General features: G+C 42.3%; 1 protein-coding gene across 10 annotated transcripts in view; it reads right to left on the reverse strand.

Annotated features, from left to right (window-relative positions):
- Nucleotides 1-21377, reverse strand: part of TRMT11 (tRNA methyltransferase 11 homolog) — a 58059-nt gene that overhangs the window by 15665 nt on the left and 21017 nt on the right. For 8 of the 10 annotated variants that reach the window (XR_007773899.1, XM_050949743.1, XM_050949752.1 and 5 more), the window contains exons 7-12: nt 19364-19520; nt 16116-16196; nt 14398-14562; nt 11463-11535; nt 9837-9968; nt 34-154 (exon numbers count right to left, since the gene is read on the reverse strand). Coding sequence is in view for 9 of the 10 variants with exons in the window: in XM_050949743.1 (XP_050805700.1) it covers nt 34-154; nt 9837-9968; nt 11463-11535; nt 14398-14562; nt 16116-16196; nt 19364-19520 (729 nt within the window). In the remaining variant the exon portion in view is untranslated. The remainder of the gene's footprint in view (nt 1-33; nt 155-9836; nt 9969-11462; nt 11536-14397; nt 14563-16115; nt 16197-19363; nt 19521-21377) is intronic. The other 2 variants (XM_050949745.1, XM_050949751.1) reach the window with 1 other exon arrangement.

Here is a 21377-nt window from a genome sequence, read left to right on the forward strand (position 1 = left end):
CCATTTCGCACAACACACCCAAGAACATTTTACCTCAAATTCTTTCACCTTTTCCATGGTTATCAAGCGTCTTGACGTGTGGCTGGAAAGCATCTGCTCGCAGTTACTAATAAGTTTCAGGCAGGGGTGCCGGGGTATAATCTCTTCTGTATATCTGGAAGAAATAAGCAGTCAGAAAGCTGTAAACCTATGAACTGTACCATGTGCATCTGAAAAACAGTTATACAGATCTATTCGACCTGGCTTACCCTATAAGCTTCCACACATTTTATAGCCATACTAAGTTTCCAGAAACAACATTTTCACTTGTTTTCAGAAATCATAAGCATATATCCCATCTTTTTGGGACACAAATAAAAGACATGGTGCAGATGAACTAGCTGTAAACGGGAAGAATATTTCCCATAGGGCTCTCTACAAATGGGTAATTGAGCTCTTGAGGTCCTTTCCAGCTATAAATTTCCATATATAGATGCCTGCATTATGCCAAGTATCATGGGAAAATTCCTCCAACCACCCAATCAGGAACTCTGCTTTTTAAAAGTATTTCAAAAAGCATCCAATTATAAATCAACTGATTTGGGTGGTTGTATATTTACTGACGCACCCCAATAGGAGACTACTATACTTGGACTTCAATATATATTACAACACAACCTCTTTAATAACCATTGAAATCTTTTGGATTCAGAGACTGGTGTTATAAACAGAGTGGAGCATATTGGACTTCCTCTGTTAGACAGGGAAAGCCATTTTAAAAGAAAATCTGTTCTGATAGCCCTTTGACAGAGGGCAATAATACTGTCTGGCTGACAAAATGTACCAAAATTAACTCAGTTAAAAACCTCTGTACTGGTGGGTGAAGAGTAAGCGTCCACAATATTTTATGTAACTTCCATCTTGCAGAAAAACTACATCTACATCAGCCATATGAAGACTACTAATTTCCAAGAATCTACATCTCTGAAACTGCATTCCCCCCTCTTATTTTTCCAAGTGCTAAAAGCTGAATTAGGTTTTAAAGAGATTCAGGAAGCGGGTGGGGAGGAGACATCGGACTCAATTAACAGCCTATAAATATATAATAAAGGAAAGCGTGAATATGAGGCATCTTCACTCTGCTGCTGAGTCAGTCTTTAAAAAACTAACCCAAACACATCCTTTGAAGGGCAAGGAGTACTTGGAGCACAAGGCAGATGCTCCATATTTTACCCATGACAAGGAGGCATTTCTGAACATCTACTGAAAAGTAAATAAAAGGGAAAACAAAAAAATGCAAGAGCAGTTCCTACCTCCACCTACTGCCACTTATGATGGTACCTTCCCAAGTTTGTTTGTTTTACTTTTTCTATGTATCTATACACTTTCTGTGTAACTGTCAGTTAGTCTCCGTGCCTCAGTTTCCTCAACTGTAAAATGAAGATAATAGCAATCCCCTACTTCACAGGCTGTTGTAAGGATAACTACATTAAGAGACTGCTCAGATACTACAGTAATGTGGCCACTCGAGACAGAATATAAGTGTATGGTTTGCATTGCTACCTGAAAAATTATGAACAATGTGACCAAAGTTGCAAGTCTTGCTTCTTTCAACTGTATTAGAAAGCCTGCTACAACAGCCATAAACACTAACCTTCGCAATAATGCTAGTACAGAGCTGAGGGACATTAATACAGAACACTGTAGTATTTTTTAAATAAGGGGAGTTCCACCTCCTGCATAAACAAATAAGTCAAACCAAAATAGAACTAGAGTTTCTTAGGTCTATTCTAGGAATTTACATTAGAATAGCTATGTCTCTCAGGAGTTTGAAAAATCCACACCCCCGAGAGACAGCTACACCAACCTAACTCCTGATGTAGATGGCTCTAAGTCAACAGATGATTTCTTTTGTTGACCTAGCTACTGCTTCTCGGGAAGGTGGATTACCTATGTCAACGGGAGAAGCCTTCCTGTCAGCGTACAATGAAGTGCTACAGCAGGGAGGCTGCAACTGCTGTGGTGTTTTACACATAGACATTCCGAGCAGCTACAAGATTTCACAGGAAAGTGGAAAATGGAACGTCAGTGACAGAAGTTCCAGGCTCCTAAATTCTTGTACTAACGCACGTCTCTTCAGCAAAGCTCAAACAGCAATAAACTTCTTGCCTCCTGAGCTGCATTTATTCTCCATTTTCTGCACTGGGCACTACTATGATGCCCAAGAACTCCTAAACTTGTTTAAATTTTTATCTGCTACCTAAACTAGTACTCCAGTACACTGTGCTTCAGTCAATTAATGGATAAAAGGAGATGGTTTTGACCTATATAAAACCCTAAATCGCTCAGGACCTTTTTATGAGACTGCCTCTCTCTTCTTGCTACACTACCACAGTTGCAATCAGCAAATGTGCTTGACCAAAAGCCCCCTTGATTTATAAAAAAGAGGGGGGCTGGCAATAGAGTTATCCGTGAGAGGCTCTAAGCTCTGAAACAAGTTTCCTCCTGGTCCAAGCTAGCTCTGATCTGTTGAACTTCAAGGCATGCTGAAAAGCACATTTATTTGTGCAGGCTGCTCCAGAGGATGGTGGGTTTGATGTATGTGGGGAAAGGGAGATGTGTTCTGTTGGCAGGTAAGTGGCTATTTAGTTTTATTTTTGTTCTTTTGATTTGTGGCAGAATGCTGAGTCTTCGATAGGTGCCCTTTATTATTGTATAAATTCACAGAAAATTTTAAATTAAAAATTACAGCCAAAGTGACACTCCACGCCTTCTGGAGGACAGACAGCATGAAAAATAACTAGACTCAGAACACCTGAGCATAGGGGAAAGGGAGCTGTCAGTAGTCTCTCCCTTAGTTCCTTAAACAATGAAAGTTTCTTCTTTTTCTTGCTTCAGGAGTGGAGAACAGGCCACTTTCTCTCTTCCCCTATTGCTAGTCTGCTCATGGGAGATGGCTGCTGCAAGGCAGCGGCTTAACCAAGCACAGTCATAGGCCAGTGTAAGAGACAGCAGTAGCCACCAACAAGGTCACCCCTTCTGCGCTGCATGCAGCTCTCTGGTCAAAGCAGTGCAGGGTGCAGAGCATGCAAGACAAGGAGTGGGTGAGGCAGTCTAGGCCTGAATGTCAGAAGCAGATGGCACAAAGGCAAATGCCCAGTTGGTTGGTCCTAGCCTGGGTGGACAGCAACGCAGGGAGTGACAAAAATTGTGACTTTGGAAAACATAACCCCTATGAGATAGGTTTTGAGCTTGTCAAAAATAGCACTTGGGAGGTGTGATGCTAAAAGACCAGCTCAAGCCAAAGGCCAATTCATTTGTGTATGAATTGTTAAAATAAGTGTTGTTAAAGAACTGTTAAAAGGTATTATAGTGTATTCAGGCCAATTTGCTTGTGTGTTAGTATAGATCAAAAGAGATCTTAATTGTATTGTTTTCAGTTGTCTATATCCTGTTTGCTATTACACTGCATTTATATTATGTATGCCCCAGTAATTAAATGACCCTAGATCAAAGGTGTGTTAATGGAAGAGTGTATTCAGATGCTAAAATTTCATGAAAACTAACGGAATCTTACTTGTATTTTTTCACTTACCCATTTCTATCATAATGTAATGGCAGGCATTTACATTATATATCTATATATCACTATAATTAAATTACTCAAATGCAATTGGAGCCTTGGAAATGTAAATGAAGAAGAGTGCTAACTTCAAAGCGAGGGCCCTTGTGATCAACAGTGGGAATTCACATATTCAGTCTGCATTTCCTACTCACTGTCAAAGGGTAAAAACACACTATTCAGATTGTTTTCTGCAGAAGAAACTATAAATATGGATTCAAGGAACAGTCCTGTGTCCATGGACTGTTTGGATTCTAACAGGGTGGAATAACTGAACAAGACAACAGACCCCAGACAGGAGACAGAGACATTTAGAAACTGGCAGTTTATTACACTTCTGCTATCATTTCAGACTTACAAACTTTGAGTCACCTGTTAATTTATGTTACCTACTTTAACCTCTCAGTACCTCTCATTTCTTTTTCCTAGCTAATGAGCCTGTAGATAGTTTACTATAGAATTAGCTGCCAGCGTTGTCTTTGGTGTAAGACTTGCAGTACCAATTGATGGGAGGTAAGTGACTGGGCTCTTGGGATTGGTAGAAACCTGATGTGGTGTGATTTTTGGTTTTAATAACCTTTTATCATAAAGTTCAGTTTGTCTGGGTGGCAAGATGGACTGAGAGACTAAGGGGACTGTCTGTGACTCTGTGGTAAGACTGATATAATGATCCAGAGTTCACATGTGCTACTGGATTGGTGAAATCTAATTACAGAACATACCACCAGTTTGGCCCTTGTTTTTTGACAGTCTGCCCTGAGATAGGCACTCACAGTTGAGTGTCACTCCAGACAGCATGACAGGAGAAAAATATTGTTTTGATCCTTAGGAGACCTGATTACAGGAGGTAATAAATCTCATGAAACTTTTAGTCTGCAGAACGCAAATGATAAATCAGAGATTCACTTATGCACATATACCTGACAGGACACACTACCATTATTTGTACTGAAGTAGTGCGTAGAGGCTCCAGTTCTGGATCAGAACCTCATTGCGCCAGGCATGATACACATATACAACGGAGATGGGCCCTGCCTGAATAGTTTATAATTTAAGACAGACAACAGTCTTGAGGGTTTTGCTTTTTTAAGAAACAGGGAGTTTAGTAGCCTAGGCAAATATTACTACATTTCACATAATGAGACTGGCAGGGAGAGGGACGGACACTCTTGGCTAACACTGGCCCAAAGATACAAAACTAATATTTTCATCATTAATAAATTAATCTAGCTACCATGATTTATGACCACAAGCACAGAAAAGGGTCACAGACCAACTCAAACAGTAGCTGGAAGAGCAAACTCTACTACTGTTTTTCCCCACACTTCCTTTTAGTCACCCAGCTGATTGAGGTCTTTGCTACACATAATGTGATCTGAAACCCAGGTAACAACTGAAAGTACCCCATGCTCTTTAAGCTATTCCTCAGGTGCAACAAGTATTATTACCGGATCTTCATTTAAAAGCTCTATTCTAATCTTTATGTTCTCCATTTTAAATTCCTTGCCCAACCAAACTGCAGTTCTATTTCCCAAAACAGACATCAAACCAACCACTATCAGAGTTTCAGCCACAGTGTTACCAGGGTGGAGCACTTTGTGATTGTGAACAATCCAGTCCACAAAATCTGGATAATAGAAAGCTAAAGACAGATCCAAAGCACCTTCTACAATAGACTGCAACTTCAACCAACCATCTGAAAAAGCAGGAAGCTGTAGGTGAGGAGGAAGATTTTGAAATTTCTTATTTAAAAAGAAAAGTGAGCTTTTATAAAATTAAGATGATACATCACAAGTCCTACCAAGTAAATGAGTTGGTTCTGAGGATCATTCCAGAGGCTCCAAATTCACTACCTTAGACTCCTCTCCCAACGCACCTATAGCTTGAAATTTGGCAACGCCTTACAACAGGTAAAAATCAGGAAATGCATGACAGAAGAGGGCCAAAGAATTCTTAACAACTTACAAAGATAGGCACTCTGCCACCACTTCTTTTAGAAGTTTCTCTTCATAACTGTGTAAAAGCCTGACAGCAAAGGAATTAAAAGAATTCAAGCCTAACAATGATTTCAATGTCAGATTGAAACAATAAACTACTTTGGAGTGTAATGTTATCTTTCAGAATGAGAGGTGTTATCACTCTGCTAGAACACCTTCTTGTCTTTTTAGCATTAATACAGACAGTTCTTTCTACAGGTAATGATTACCCTGTTAGGTAAACCCCAGAACCTTGTCAAATGAAGTATAGTAGCAATTGCTTTAACAAAAATCCATTTTACCCATTTTTCTTTTTAATTTAAAAGAAGGGGACATATGGTAACCATAAGTTACAGGTGGATAGGAAGGGAGACATTGTCAGTGAACACCTGACAGCTCAACAGATTAGTCACTAGCTTCTCTCTCCTTGGCCCACAAATGTGCTAGCAAGTTTGTTAAAGTAAGACCCTGCACAGAGGATTAGAACAGAAAACTCAGTGTTAATATATTAATGTTTCACATTTCCATGGTGCATTTCATATGAAATTTTCACACTGCACGACAAAACATTCGTAACAGTAGGTAGTCAGCACCATTTTACACATGGGGAAACTGAGAAAGTGAGAGGTTGATTTGCTCAAGGCAAGTCAGTGGCACAGCTACAACAGAACACAGAATTCATAACTCCTAACCACCTGCTCTAACCTAAGCTTCCTGTAAGTTGTGCGGCCGTGAAGCAACCTATTTAGTACCATGCAGGAGCTCAGAAAACCCATCCAGAGACCTGCCGTGGCCGGAGAGGGGTGCCCCTCCTCCAGCCCCCACCTAGCCTGGCCCCTAACCTGCCACCAGAGAAAGGCCACTCCCCCAACCCAGCCTGAGGCCCAGACCAAGCCACAGCTGGATCGGGCCCAGCTGCACCTGGGGTAACGCAGTCCAACCCCGGAGCAGCCCAGACCCAGACAGGCCCTGGGGTGGCGCAGCCCAGACCAACCCCAGAGCGACATAGCTCTCCCACAGCCTGGACCTGCTGGGGCCAGGAGAGGGGCACCTAACCTGTAGCTCCAGCCTCAGAGCTGCCATGATGCAGAGAGGGTCCTCCCCTCCCCCCCACCCCCCAAGCCCAGGTGCTGCTGCATGAAGAGAGCACTGTGGGGAGTCCTCTCTCTTCACTGTAGCCTCAGAACCCCCCTGCACTCCAAACCACTCATCCGTGGCCTCACTTCAGAACCCACACCCCCAGCCATAGCCCTCACACCCTGCACCCCAAGCCTCTGTCCCAGCCCTGAGCCCTCTCCCACACTCCAAACCCCTCAGCCCTACCCACAGCGTATGAACTTTGTTACGCGCATCAATATGACACATCACCTCCATATTGGTGCACATAACAAAATTCAGTAAGCACACTGGTGGGAAAAATTAAAGGGAACGCTGACTCTAACCAGTAAACACAGCTTCCATTGTTAGGGCAGCACTGCTGTTGCACAACTTCAGAAAAAGTAGGGAAAACGTGATGCTGTGACAAACAGAATAGACATGACAATTTTAAGCAAACAGCACACTAGCACAAGCCATACATTTTAGCAATCCAGGAATTCACAAGCACACACAATGCCATCAGAGATGAGCAGTAGATATTCTGAATAATGAATTAAACACTTCCATTGGTTAAGGCATCTTTTTGTTTGCAAGAACCATATAATAAGTATACACAAAAATATTTATTCCATTATTCAAAAAGAGTGACATGCGAACTATGTGATACAGATCCACTAAGCTCACCTTTGAAGTACATTTTTGTAGTGATTCCACCATCACAAAGCAACTAGAGAGAGGTCAGATGTTAGACTATTTGTCTTTTCAAGTGTTAAAATGATATCTCATTGGTAATAATCACTTGACGCTGAGAGTTAGTGTTGAGATGTCACAACTTGACAAGCCACAGGGTTTTACCACTGTGGTGCAACCTTGGACAAATGTTAGTGGTTTCCAGTCCCACCACATGTGGTAGCCTGGAACTGGGGTGTCTGAAGAAAGACGCTTGTGAAAATGTACAAGCTGTTGTTAGATACAAGATGTACTGATGCTGACCTAACATGTGTAAACATGCTGTATACTACCCCCTTCTATATACCTGTGAGGAACACCTCTCACAGGCTGACATGTTAGATTACATACCTGACACCTGTGAGCCCACGTATTCCATGGCTGCAAAACACACCCTTTGCCACAGATTGGCACTTAAAAAGTCTAAGCTCTCATATTAAAACACACACCACTTTTCCACTCCTAATTGCAAAGAAAACTTTTAAAATGTGAGCTAACGTATAATACAATACAATATTGTTCCTTGAGTTTGCAGACAGCCTGAAACAATACCTCTGAGAGACATATGATCCATTTCAGTCAACCTAAGGATGACAGTTTAAATGTCTATATTTCCAATTAGCCATGTCATTGCTCACCATTTTAATCACAAACATTCAACTAATGTGCTTAGCCCACAATCCCAAACTGCTTCCCATTATCCTCCTGGGGTTCCAAAAGCCTCAAATATCACCTACCCAGCTGCCAAACACATCCAGCTTCCACCTCCCTCCCAAACTAAATTTCCATGACACAATTCTATATTGCCGTCACAAAAAACTGAAAAAGTGTGGGAGGGCATAAAATGAATTCCACTTAACATGGCCTATTATACTGGCAGCATTTTTGTTCATGTTGAATTCAATAAAAGACTCAATTTTTTTAATTTAAATAAGCTGGGCAAAATTTCCAGTTTGCTGCAACAGAATATCCCAGAAGTCAAAGGTTCTTTCATAAAATTTAGTTTCAGTTTGCTGTGGAGGATATAGGGCCTTGGCATTCAGAACGCAATCTCTGTTATCTTACTGACATAACAAGAGGTTTCCTTGACATACTGTAACTCCAGAGGCTCAGGAGTAACTCTGTCTAAGGCACTGGACTGACACTTAGGAGACTCACGTTCAATTCCCAGCTCTACCACATACTTCCAGTATTACCCTGGGCAAGTCAATCTCTGTTCCTCAGTTCCCATCTGAAAGTGAAGAAAATACTTCCTTTTTTCCCCACCTATGGTCTGTCCCATGGCCTGTAACAGAGTCCTTATTTCTCCTTGCATCTAGTCACATCCATGGCTCTGTTTCCCCCACTTTAGCAGCTGCCCCAGTCTTTCCCAGGCAGATGGACGGGGTGGAGTTTAACCCTTGGTCAATGCTTCCCCTTCCAAGAATCACCCAAGGCCAAACCAAACAAATTTCTCTAGCTCTTCCCAGACTTAATAGTCCTTCTGCCCTGTTAGTGCAGGCTTGCTCTCCTGGGGGTACACAGTGCCTTCCTGCTGAACCGGCTACAGCTTTCAACCATGTTGATGCATGACTGTCCTTCCATACTCAGTTAAGTCATATACACTCCTCCAGGGCCCAATGATTCCTTGCCCTATTGGCAGAGGGTTCTCCGCTCTTCTCAGCCTTCTCCAGGCTTTGAGACATAACAGTCCTTTTCCTCTCATGGCAGGTGTGTCAGCTCACCCACTCCTCGTAGTGCAGTGGAGGGACGAGAGAGGCTGGTCTTCTCCTGGGCCTCTCCCAGGCCTCATTAGACAAGCTCCTCTGGCAGACTCCACCCCAGCTCACTCTCTTCACAGGGAACCACCTGACCCCTGGTAAGCTTGCCTAGTCCACCATAGTCATAACCCACACCTATGCAGCTGAACAGCCAGCATTTCCAGTTTCCTGCAAGTCTGCCTCTCCCCTAACTGAGCTACAGGCAGCTTCTTATAAAGCCTGGCAGTCATGATTCCTCTTGGTCACCTGACCTCTGGACTCTCCTGGAGAAGTTAATTGTCCAGAATTTCTCTCTTTAAAAGAGTCATGCCCCAATAAAAAGGCAAACGAATATTGCCTGCTCTTAAAGGGGTGTGCATTTAGCTTTGATGTTTACCTGGATTCCAGTACTCTGGTTTTCCATTCCTTTATCAGTAGCATACATTTTTGAAAAAAAAATAAACGTTTTGATTTCTAACTGGCTGCACATGGTTCTCTCTCCTTTCAAAAACTGTTCCAAACTCTCCTCCCCTTCACCCACCCAGTTTTGATATATGAAAATCGTAGGAATCCCTCTTAAACCCCAGTAGGAAGTTCTAGAGACATCTCACCCTAGAAGAAATTATAGCTAGGTTATACTATAATTTTTATCTACTACAGACTAGATATCAAGGCATTTAGAAGAGTACATACTCAGGTTTGTAAACTGGTAGCCAGTACACCAATCTTCCTCCCATCACCAGGTACTCTGCCGCAGAGTTTAACAAGTCAAAAAAGATATCACTCAGATGATAGTTCGAGGAAATGGAGATGTGATTTTCTGTGCTAAACAATATTGAAAAAAAATACTGAACAAGTAATAGCCACAATTTTATTTTATTTTTTGAACACAGTCTGAGATTTGCAAAGCCAGGTAAGGGTATTAGATGACCAAATCCCACTTAAAATTAATGAGAAATCTGCATCCAAACTCTTTCACAGTGGCTTTTTAAATGTTAGGGATGGAATTTGCAAAGAAAACTATTCAACTAAAATCACTTTTGAAATATAAATATTTTGTACAGTGTCTCTCTTAAGCGTTATTGTAAGAATCAAAGGAGGATGAGACATTGACATGAAATCTGAAAACAGAAAATCAAGGCCAAGCAGCAGAAAAGGTTGTCATCCCAACAACAGAGAGATTGTCAGCCAGGACAGAGAATGCCTGCTGCAGGTGAGCACAAGAGGGGGGCAAGGGAAACTAAAAGACATGGGTAGGGCCCTACCAAATTCATGGCCACGAAAAACATGTCATGGACCGTGAAATCTGGTCTTGTGTGCGCTTTTACCCTATACTATACAGATTTCACAGGGAGATCAATGTTTCTCAAGTTGGGGATCCTGACCCAAAACAGAGTTGTGAGGGGTGGGGGTGGGGGGTCACAAGGTTATTTTAGAGGAGTTGCGGTATTGCCATCTTTACTTCTGCATTGCCTTCAGAGCTAGGAAGCCGGAGAGTGGCAGCTGTTAGCTGGGCACCTAGCTCTGAAGGCAACAGCAGCGCAGAAGTAAGGGTGGCATGCTATGGTATAGGGGTCCTGACTGAAAAAGGAGGTTGTGCTTGGGGGACAGGTTGCAAGAGTATTGTAGGGGGGTTCCAGTACTGTTACCCTTACTTCTGTGCTGCTGCTGGTGGCAACGCTGCATTCAGAGCTGGGCAGCTGGAGAGCGGCAGCTGTTAGCCAAGAGACCAGATCTGAAGACAGAGCTGCTGCCACCAGCAGCAGCACAGAAGGATAACAGTACCGCAACCCCCTTACAATAACCTTGCGACCACCCGCCCCCCACACACACACAAACTCCTTTTTGGGTCAGGACCCCTATAATTACAACACCCTGAAATTTCAGATTTAAATAGCTGAAATCATGAAATTTACAATTTAAAAAATCCTATGACCATGAAATTGACCAAAATAGACCATGAATTTGGTAGGGCCCTAGACATGGTGGTTTAAAACAAAAGGTAAGCAACTTTGGACTGGATGCTGGAGCCTTCAGGGGATTAAGTAGAGCTGTTCAAGGACAGGCACGATGACGTGAAGCCATTTTGTAAATGTAAGAGAAGGAGTTTGGGACTTAGAAGCTAGAAAACTCCCTTGGCCAAAGAGGAGGATTATTTCAGGAAGATTGGCACTGCCAGTCACTTTTGCAAGCTACGTAGTGACAGTGGTACTTTTTAAAATTGTTTGGTTAAAGGACAGCAATGAAGTAAGTTTCTAAAACTGTGGCTGGCCTTCCATTAACACATTGATATGTACAATGAATAAAAGGTTTACCTACCCTCTTTCTGTTGCTTTAAGTATTTCTTTTTGTGAACCAGTTCTTCTAGTAGCTTCTCGTATGCCATATGGAGCTATATAGAGTAAGTACATAATGTCGAGATCAGGAGTTCACCCTTTACACAAATAACGTCACGAAATTCTACAATAGCATACATGTGGTAGCAGTTGCAAAGAGTTTATAAGATTAACTTCTTCAAGATGTATCCATTAAAAGTTTATCTTGATCCTAAGGCTCACTTTTTTAAAGCTATTTCAAAAAGGTCTCATCAGTGAGACACTAAACAGTCAACTGTAATAGAACACTAACCACTTAAAAACTATTTAATATGGTGCTGAAGTGGGGTGGTTTGTTTTTTTTTTTTTAATGATTTTGTTGGCTAAAATATTTTCCTGACATTTCCAACACACGACACTGTTAATCCCCTTCCCTTGCTTCATCTTGTAATGGGGTTTAATGACCCTTTTAAGGTTAGAGGGGGCCAGAAGATCCTATACCAGGAAGTTGAACTGGAAAAGGCCCACTAAATGGCCTGGCTCTCCAGAGAGGCCAGGGGCTGATGTGGGACTGACAGAGCTCCCTCGTTGAGGTTCAGAGGTAACTGGAGGGGGAACTAGGAACCAGATGCCCTGGAATGAGAGTGAAATTGAAAACCTCAGAAAGGATTTGGGCCAATAAATTGAACCCCAGGAAGTGAAGTGTTACTCTAAGTACTCTTGACTGCAAGTATGTCATTGAGGGAACGGAGGGCAAGATACCTGCAGGGCCCCACTGTGCCTCGAAGGGGTATGCCCTGGGATGGGACCTGCCACACTGATGCTGCAGGGCAGCATTGGGAAATGGAGCTTCAGAAAAGAGATTGTTATTGTACTATGGTAGTGTCTAGGAGCCCCAGTTATAGACCAGGACCCCAGTGTGCGAGGCACTATACAAACAGAACAAAAACGTGGTCTCTGCTCCAAAGACTCTACCATCTAAGTATAAGACAATGTATGTAGCCACGGTTCTTCTTTTTATCCCTGGCTGAATGCCCATGTAGACCCTAAAAGTCCAATTGCATTTTTCAGAAAGATATGGGTTATCCCTAGTGCCCTGGCCAACAGTCTCCTCTCTCAATCTCAGGGCAACAGGTTGTAAATGTCCAAGGTTATGTCTTAGCTCTTGCTATGGCTGTTAAGCTCATCTGTCTAGCTGTTTCACTACCACTATCTATTGCTTTGTAAAATACTTGGACTACTTTGGGATCAGGAGCCCTGTAGTGCAGACCGGGCCAGGCTCCCTTCTCTTTCAGCCCATTGGGAGCAGCTGTCTGGAGGAGGGTGGTATATACACTGGCTTTTCCCTCAAGACAAGGGGAAACAATGACAAGAGAAGAAAGCCAGGGCCAGAGCTCCAACCAGAAAGGTCTGGGACTGGCAGATTTGGTTAGCACAGACTTGGGTATAGCAAAGCTTTGTGTATGGCAGAAGAACCAGGGCTGAATATGAATTTTTGTGTCGTCATTATGAACTTTATTTTAGGGACTCTCTGATGATTGCTTGTTTGAACTATTTTGTTATTAAGGACTGAGGATTGTTTGAACCTTTTCTATTATTAAACCAGCCGCAGGTGGGGATGCTGTTAGCCAGAAAAGAGAGACTTGCAGGGGGAGGAGGGGCTTAAGGGACCCACAAGAGGGGGGCTAAGAGGAGCAGGGTGTCTAAAGCGACACATGGCCACAAGGGGGTGCTTAGTAAGCAGCCACCCCACTACAAAAGTCTGAAGAACAAACCCGTTAATGCACTTAGAAAATCTGTAACACATTTCAAAATGGTTGTAATCGTCTACATTTCAAAAAACATTTCCTAAAAATACTACACAAGTCTTTATTTTTTACACATCTCCGCACAGCCTTAAGAATGCTGTACAAACATTAATTCATCTTCAACACTTCTGTAAGCTTTCCTAATGCTCTTATTGCCACGGCATCGGGGAAATGTCATCTCCATTTTACAGACATGGAAACTGAAGCACAGAGATTATGGGCTTGATTCTAATGCACATCGTGAGTAAGGGTATTACCTCGTTTGGTCAGCAGTCCTGATGAAATCAATGGGACTGGCTCCTGGAACAAGGTAATATTCCCCAGGAACAAGGACAACAGAATAGAGTCTCAACTGATTTGCTCATGATAACATAGCAAGTCAGGGCAGAGCCATAGCAGAGGTCAGGAGTTCCTGGCTCCCCATCCCACGTTTAGTCTAGTAGACTGTGCTGCCTTTTAGGTCTTCTGCTCATGACAAATAGTGTCTAATAAAGAGACTCAAAAGAGCAGAGAACCTTTTATATCTTTAACATTGCTGGTAGTCAAGTGTGCAGAAGATGCACTAGAGTTTGTTTGAAAGCATTTCAATGAGCATTTCAGGGCCTTAATCGAAGGCATGATTAAAGTCGGTCAGACCCTTTCCATGGACTTCAATAATGTTTGAATCCAGGCTCAAGAGCAATGCAGCACAACTTAAAAATTGAACAGAAACGTCTCTTTACATAGAAAGAAGTATGACTCAGTAAAGGTATAGGAGACGACAAGATTATTTCTAAATAGGAACCATATTACTCTTTCAGTGGAAATAAGTTAATGAATAGTTACAATGCTTTAATAAAGTGGTCCATATTTCATTAGGTATTTAACATACTCAGATTAAATGCAGAAGTAGTCAAAATGCAGCCCCAATTTCTACAATGCTGCCTATGATGTTCATCATTTCTAATGTGGAAATCATAGATTCCAGCACACTCTATTAGCAGAATTGTGGGCTCAGCAGGCCATTCTGATGTCAAGATGGTAGATGCAAACTTCTCCATTTTACACAAATTAAGAGCCAGGTTTCAATCTTTTGGATACCACAGTTAGGCTGTTATGAATCATATATATTTAGGACATTAATCAACTTACGATCTGTAATAATTGCATCAAAAAGCATTTCCTTCCTCCATATAGGTTTTGATGCATCAGAAACAAGTGCATCAAGATAGTACTTCTCCAAACCATACTGCCGAAGGTTAGCTCTGATATTCTCATCTGGTCCTCTCCACTTCTGGTTCTTCCTGCTAGCCTTGCCTGCAAGAAAATAAAAAAGGCATAGTCTAAGGCAGAGGTTTTCAACCTGTGGTCTGCAGACTATGTCTAAGATTTTCAAAGGGGTCCGCAAATGAAAAAAAGGTTGAAAACCACTGATCTAAGGCAAATCAGATGTGGCAAAAGTGTTCCGATTTTTCATTATTTATTTTAAGAGAATAATGATATCACCTAGCTCTTATATAATGCTTTTCACATTAATGCAGATCTCACAACACTTCACAGGATTCATATTTGAGTAGTTGCCTCAAATAAAAACAAATTTAAGATCTCTTGTCACCGGACATGTTCTACTTATTGGGGAAAGTGGCTGTCAGGATTCTTCGAAGTATCAGAAGTTATTCTAGTCAGGGCTTCTATTTCAGTTACGTTGTTCCATAATGCAAATGAGAGGGAGAATAGTTCAATTAAACTCCCCTACTTCACAGAGATATTGTGAGGAAAGTTTATTAATGTTTACAAGGCACTCATGTTATGCTAACATATACCACACAAAACCCTATTCATACATCAAATTTAATCTACACAAGAATATTCCAAAATAGCAAAAATATTGTTAGAACTTTGGGTTTTGAAAGCTACTAAGAAAATAACTACTGTATGACAAAACAGGATGGTTCCACTAGTACTAGCAGTGGTCTATTTTTTTTTTAATCCCTATGGTAGACTAACAGTGGCTAACCTTTTATCCTAATTTAACACAGAAAACTAAAGGGATTCAATAAAGCCAATGGTCATTTCTCACCATGAAAGTACTTCTCCGCGATTTAACAGGAAGAGAGAACACATTGTATCTAACTTTAATATGAAGACAACTGTCTCTCATCTTGAATATTTGCAGGTTAAAAAATATATACCTGTGGCAAAGGCATAATATCTCAATGGGAACACATAGTTGTAATACTGAATTCTACTACTTCTAACTGCACTATCAATATAATTAGACAACTCTAAAAACCTCAAAAAAAGTTTAAAAGCTTTTAGTAACAAAAATTGCCAATATAAACTGGTATTAAAGCCAAAATACTTAAAATTGAGCACTAGGGAGTTCTAACCCACTGCAAAGAAAACATTCATCTCAAAGCCCAACTCCTCCTCACTCAGTCACATTTAATAAGTTTGGATGGAACCTCACTATGCTTGCCCCCACAACCCAATGGCTCTGGGACATCACTGTTAGCCAAACCAATCTACCTGCTAATCTTATCACTAAACTGAACCATGTCAGGCACTGCCATGCCAGATGCCATCACTTAGTGTTGTTGGATTGGCAGTTATAACTAGTTATATGTATTAGAAAACTTTAAAATAAAATTTAAAAAATCCCATCTTTATATCTTACTGACCCTTAATATTCTGATTACTAGCTAGACTATATCTGTAAATGAGTTAGTATATCACAGATGTTTCACAAAACAAACCCGGTGAAGAGGAATGCTCCTTTCATACCTGGATCTACTCATATCTGCTATAAAAGATACCTACATACTGAAGAGTTAGAATTATCTTGTTCAGAAAGAAAATATCCAACATACCTAATCCATGGACAGTATTATAATCTATATCAGTACCACACACATATGCTCCAAAACGTGCAGAGGATATAAGAAGGCCACCTGCAAAGAAAAGATAAGAGTCTGCTGTCATGGATATTGCTACCTGAGAGTCTGTACTGAGGAACATGAGAAATTTGAAAACACATGTGCCACTCTGGGTTACAATCAGATGGCAGTTGCCCCTTTCTATTAGAAATAATATTACTGTGAGGTCCCCTGTATGCCAACACTATTTTCCCTTTTATTCTCCTCACTGAACCTTCGTTTAACTTTGGAGGCTGATCGTATGGTCTGCTCACAAGGGTGCCCATTTCTGCAAGGCAGGCATCCACTCCCACGTACTAAAGTGCATTGCCTTAAAATGAGATGGAATGAAAACCATAAGATGTGGGCCACCTTCACAAGACGACACTGTGCAGTAGCCAAGATAATGACTTAGATAATGGAATGGAGGGTATGGTTATAAAACTTGCAGATGACACCGAGATGGGAGGGATTGCAAGCAATTTGGAGGACAGGATTAGAAATCCAAATGACCTTGACAAATTGGAGAACTGGTCTGAAATCAACAAGATTAAATGCAATATACACATGCAAAGTACTTCACATAGGAAGGAAAGAATCAAATGCACAATTACAAAATGGGAACTAACAGGCTTGGTGGTGGTACCTCTGAAAAGGATCTGGGGGTTATAATGGATCACAAAGTGAATAGGAGTCAACAATGTGATGCAACTGTGAAAAAGGCCAATATCATTCTGTGGGTTACTAACAGGAGTGTCAAGGAAGACACAGGAGGTACTTGTCCCTCTCTGCTTGACACTGGTGAGGCCTCAGCTGGAGTATTGAGTCCAATTCTGTGCACCCCACTTTAAGAAAGATATGGACAAATTTGTGAGAGTCCGGAGAAGAGAAACAAAAATGATAAAAGGTTTAGAAAACCTGACTTCTTAGGAAACAAACACTAGGCATATTTAGTCTTGCAAAAAGAAGACTGATGGGGGGACCTGATAACAGTCTTCCAATATGTTAAGGGCTGCTATAAAGAGGACTGTGATCAATTGTTCCTCATGTCTACTGAAGGTAGGTCAAGAAATAATGAGCATAAACTCACCAACATGAGTAAGGGGTTCACAGTCTGACCCTTTGTGTTCATAATACAGATTTTTACTTTAGCCGTAATCTGAAGAGGAGTTTCACACAGCTACATTAATCAAATGCTACCCATCACCATCTGTGTATTCTTAACACTCATTAAATATATACGCTAAATACACCATTTCAGAGCATATAAAAAACCCTCTTACACTGATAAATTGATGAATTCAAATTAAGTAAAAATGAGGAGAAAACAAAAATTGTCCTCCACTTTTCTTTGTTAATTGGATCCGGGAAAAACAAGGTTACTCACCCTAAAGGAGTCACCCATTTCCCTTCTCGACTGTAATCCCTCAGAACAGATGGGCAGTGCCTCCAGAAAGTCAAGACAAATTTAGCTAGCCCTGTTCCCAAGTATGATATACCACCCAGTCCTATAAACAGAGCAAGAAAGCGTACTTTGCTCATCTAATAAATATTTTCTTGATTGCAGAAAAGGAAGAGTTAGGAAACATGAACTGACCACTCAATAAGTCTCTGGTTTTACCTCCCACCTATATCAAATAGTCACACTTTAAAACTGAATCATACAGAATACAAAATTGATGATAAAGAACGTATAATACTGTCTTCAATTTCTGTACTTCCACCATTACTACAATGAATTCTTCCCGTTCTAACCTTGCCCACCTCTCTCTCCAAGTTTGATTTCCTAAGAGAATGAATTCCCTTGCAAAGTTGCTTTATAACTTTATTTGTATTTAAATACAAATATTGTAATTAAATGAATCTGCCAAGAAAAGCAGAACAAAGTAAATTTCCTTGACCTTCCAAAAAGCACTACCAATTGGGGGGCGGGGGGGGGGGGGCGGGAAGAGTAGAGACACAAGAAGTTTCTGAAGAGATTATAGTGTGGACTGAAAATCTCAGTTTGCACATGAACTATATTATATACAAAATGTGGAACCGACAAATGCTTTGTATCATTCGAAAAACACTGATGCCATAAAATCAGTGTATTTTCCAAGTCACATTTACACATAATAAAGAGAACCAGTCCCAGAACTGTGGGACCTGCTCCTCCTCATTTCTAACTTCTCAATGAGGACTTGCTGCCATTCATTCTCTGGACCCTTCCTGCCAACTAAACACTCCCTTCCCCTCCCCTCTACATTAGCAGAGATACCTTTAGATCATTTCTTGTTCCCCGAGTTCCTTCTGGATACCTGATCAAAGTTCACCTGGATTTCACTAAGTCACATCCACTGCCCTCCTTCATCTATATCCTTTGAAAAAATTGACGGAATTATCTTGACATAATCTACTTAAATGGCACATCCTGAAACATACGTTTTTCCATTTCAAATTTAAACAAAGTGCAGGAAAAGGTACTTGAATATCTCACAAGTGATCCAAAAAATGGAATGAAAGCTCCCCCTACTGACTTGTCAGAAAAAGGAAAAAAAAACCTCAGCCAGAGAAAGAAGTGGACAATTTTGTCACTACATTTCCCCAGGACACAAGGAATTGCTCATTATTTCTACCCTTGAAGAATGTGTTCCCACAATTGCCATGCTAATGTGTACCCTCGAGGGTGCTCTCTGCTCTTCAATACCATCCTAACAACTCCCCTACAAAAATGTTTTAAGAATGTTGCCCCTTGTAAGTTCCTACAGTGACTTAGGAGTCTAACTTCAAATTTCACATCATTTTGGAACTTAAGTTCTATTGAAAGTCAGAGTGACTTTGGCTTCTAAACAGTTAAATAACTTCTGAAAATGGGACTTAGGCACTTTTAAAAATGTTACTCGAGGTAAATAAAGAATTGGGAAGGTACTTTGTTCTACATTTTCAGCAAATCTACCCAGTCCTTCTGAAGTTATAACCAATTCCTCTACAGGACTCTGGGAAATAACCAAGCAGTTGATTTTATAATTATTCTTATTTGTACTGTGGCAGCACCCAGTCATGAACCAGGACCAGGAGCCTCAGTCGTGAACCAGGACTTCACTGTGCTAGGCACTGCACAAACAAACAAACAATCCCTCCCCTAAAGAACTTACTTTTCACACACAATGTATATAAAGCAAGAAATGCCCAATTTTTTTCAGCAGTAGAAAAAGAAATACCTGTTCCAACAAATGGATCAAACACAACATCATTTGCTTTTACTCTCCCATGGTTTGCCATGATGAAAGACAAGCAGGCATCCATGCTTGTGTTCCCAATAAAATGCCTCCTTTTTACACTGTATGACTCAATAAGCTCCCTTTGACCATTCGCAATCTGTAGAAACATTTAGAAAAGGTCAATGTGATGGCCCTAGATATAATACGTAAGTAGACTAATAAACAGTCTTAATAATGTTACATCACAAACAGAATATCAGGCATTCTTCGTTGAATAGTATGCCACCTGGACTGAATCCACTGAAAATATAGAAATGAGACTTCTCTATAAAAGAACTGGCCTATTAGTAAAATTCTCAGACTTTAGGCTATTCATCAGTTACAGGGATGATGCAATTACCAACTGTTATAGTGTCAGCTGCCTTTGGGGTATCCTCTTGTGACCTGAGTTTGCTACGCAGGCCCCCACCTTCAACCTTCCTCCTTCCTTTTCAGGGCTACCCAAGGAAACACAAACTAGATCAGTCCCGCAGGTCCTTTTGGCTTTCCTTCCCCCACTCCCTCAAACAACAAATCAAAAAATAAAAATACAAAAACATCAAGCAATTATCTTGCTGGCCTTAGTCTCTGCCCTGAGGTATCTCCAAAAGCCATTGCCAGGCTTGCTTTCTCTGGCAGTCCCTGAAATTCTCTCAGCCCAACCCTTTCCATTTCCTGTTACTTTTTACAGGGAAATCAGCTGATCCCTGTTCAGATGTGCCTCCTTAGTAAGCAGGGTTGCCAACTTCCTACTCACACAAAACCGAACACCCTTGCCAAGGCCACACCCATGCCTCGCCCCTCCTCTGAGGCCCTACCCTCACTCACTCCATCACTTCCCCCCGTTGCTCACTCTCACTTACTCTTTTTCACTGGGCTAGCTCAGGGGGTTGGGATGCGAGCGGGGGTGAGGGCTCCAACTGGGTCGTGTGGCCAGAGATGAGGGGTTTGAGTTGCAGGAGAGGGCTCTGGGCTGAGGGATGGAGCCAAGGGGTTTGGAGTATTGGGGGGGGGGGGTCTGGACTGAGGCAGGGGGTTGGAGTGTAGGAGGAGGTATGGGCTCTGGCCTGGGTGTGCAGGTTCTGGGGTGGGGCCAGAAATGAGGGGTTCAGGGTGTGGGAGGGGGCTCCGGGCTGGGGTTGGGATAAGGGGGATGGAGGGATAAGGGCTCCAGCTGGGGGTACGGGCTCTGATGTGAGGCCGCGGATGAGGGATTTGGGGTGCAGGGGCGGGGCCAGAGAGGTTTGGAGGGTGGGAGGGGGCTCTGGGCTGGGATGGAGGTGTTTGGACGGCGGGAAGGGGCTCAGGTAGGGGCACTGGTGCAGGAGAGGGTTCAGGGGCACAGGCTCTGGGTGGCACTTACCTCAAGCAGCTCCCAGACACAGGAGCACTTCCCCCCTCCAGCACCTATGTAGAGGTGTGGACAGGCAGCTCTACATGCCGCTCTGTCCGCAGGCACCGCCCCTATAGCTCCCATTGGCCACAGTTCCCGGCCAATGGGAGCTGTGGGGGCAGCACTTGAGGTGGGGGCAGTGTGCAGAGCCCCCTGGCTGCCCCTAAACATAGGAGCGAGGTGGACACATACCAGCTGCTTCCTGGGAGCCGCATGGTTCGGCAGCTAGCAAAAAGCATGCCAGCCCCACCGGGTGGCACCACCAACCAGACAGTCAACGGCCCCGTCAGCGCCAGGATTTCTTTTCAACCAGGTATCTCGATCAAAAACCGGACACTTGGTCACCTTATTAGTGAATAGGGTCAGCTGGACCCAGGCCTCTGTCCCATCACCGTATGCCTGCACTGCATCCAGGAGTGAGCCCCCAGGCTGGGTCTGCTGACTTGTGCAGGTGGGCTTGCGCTAGCACACTGCAAAATAGCTTTGTTTGGAGACCTTGCAGCTTGTGCTGAAGTCTGAGGAGGGCTCGAGAAGCCAAGCTCCAGCCCAAGTCACAATGTCTACACAGCTAATCTTCATGCC

The sequence above is a fragment of the Gopherus flavomarginatus genome, chromosome 4, assembly GCF_025201925.1.
Source record: "Gopherus flavomarginatus isolate rGopFla2 chromosome 4, rGopFla2.mat.asm, whole genome shotgun sequence".
NCBI classification, from domain to species: domain Eukaryota; kingdom Metazoa; phylum Chordata; order Testudines; family Testudinidae; genus Gopherus; species Gopherus flavomarginatus.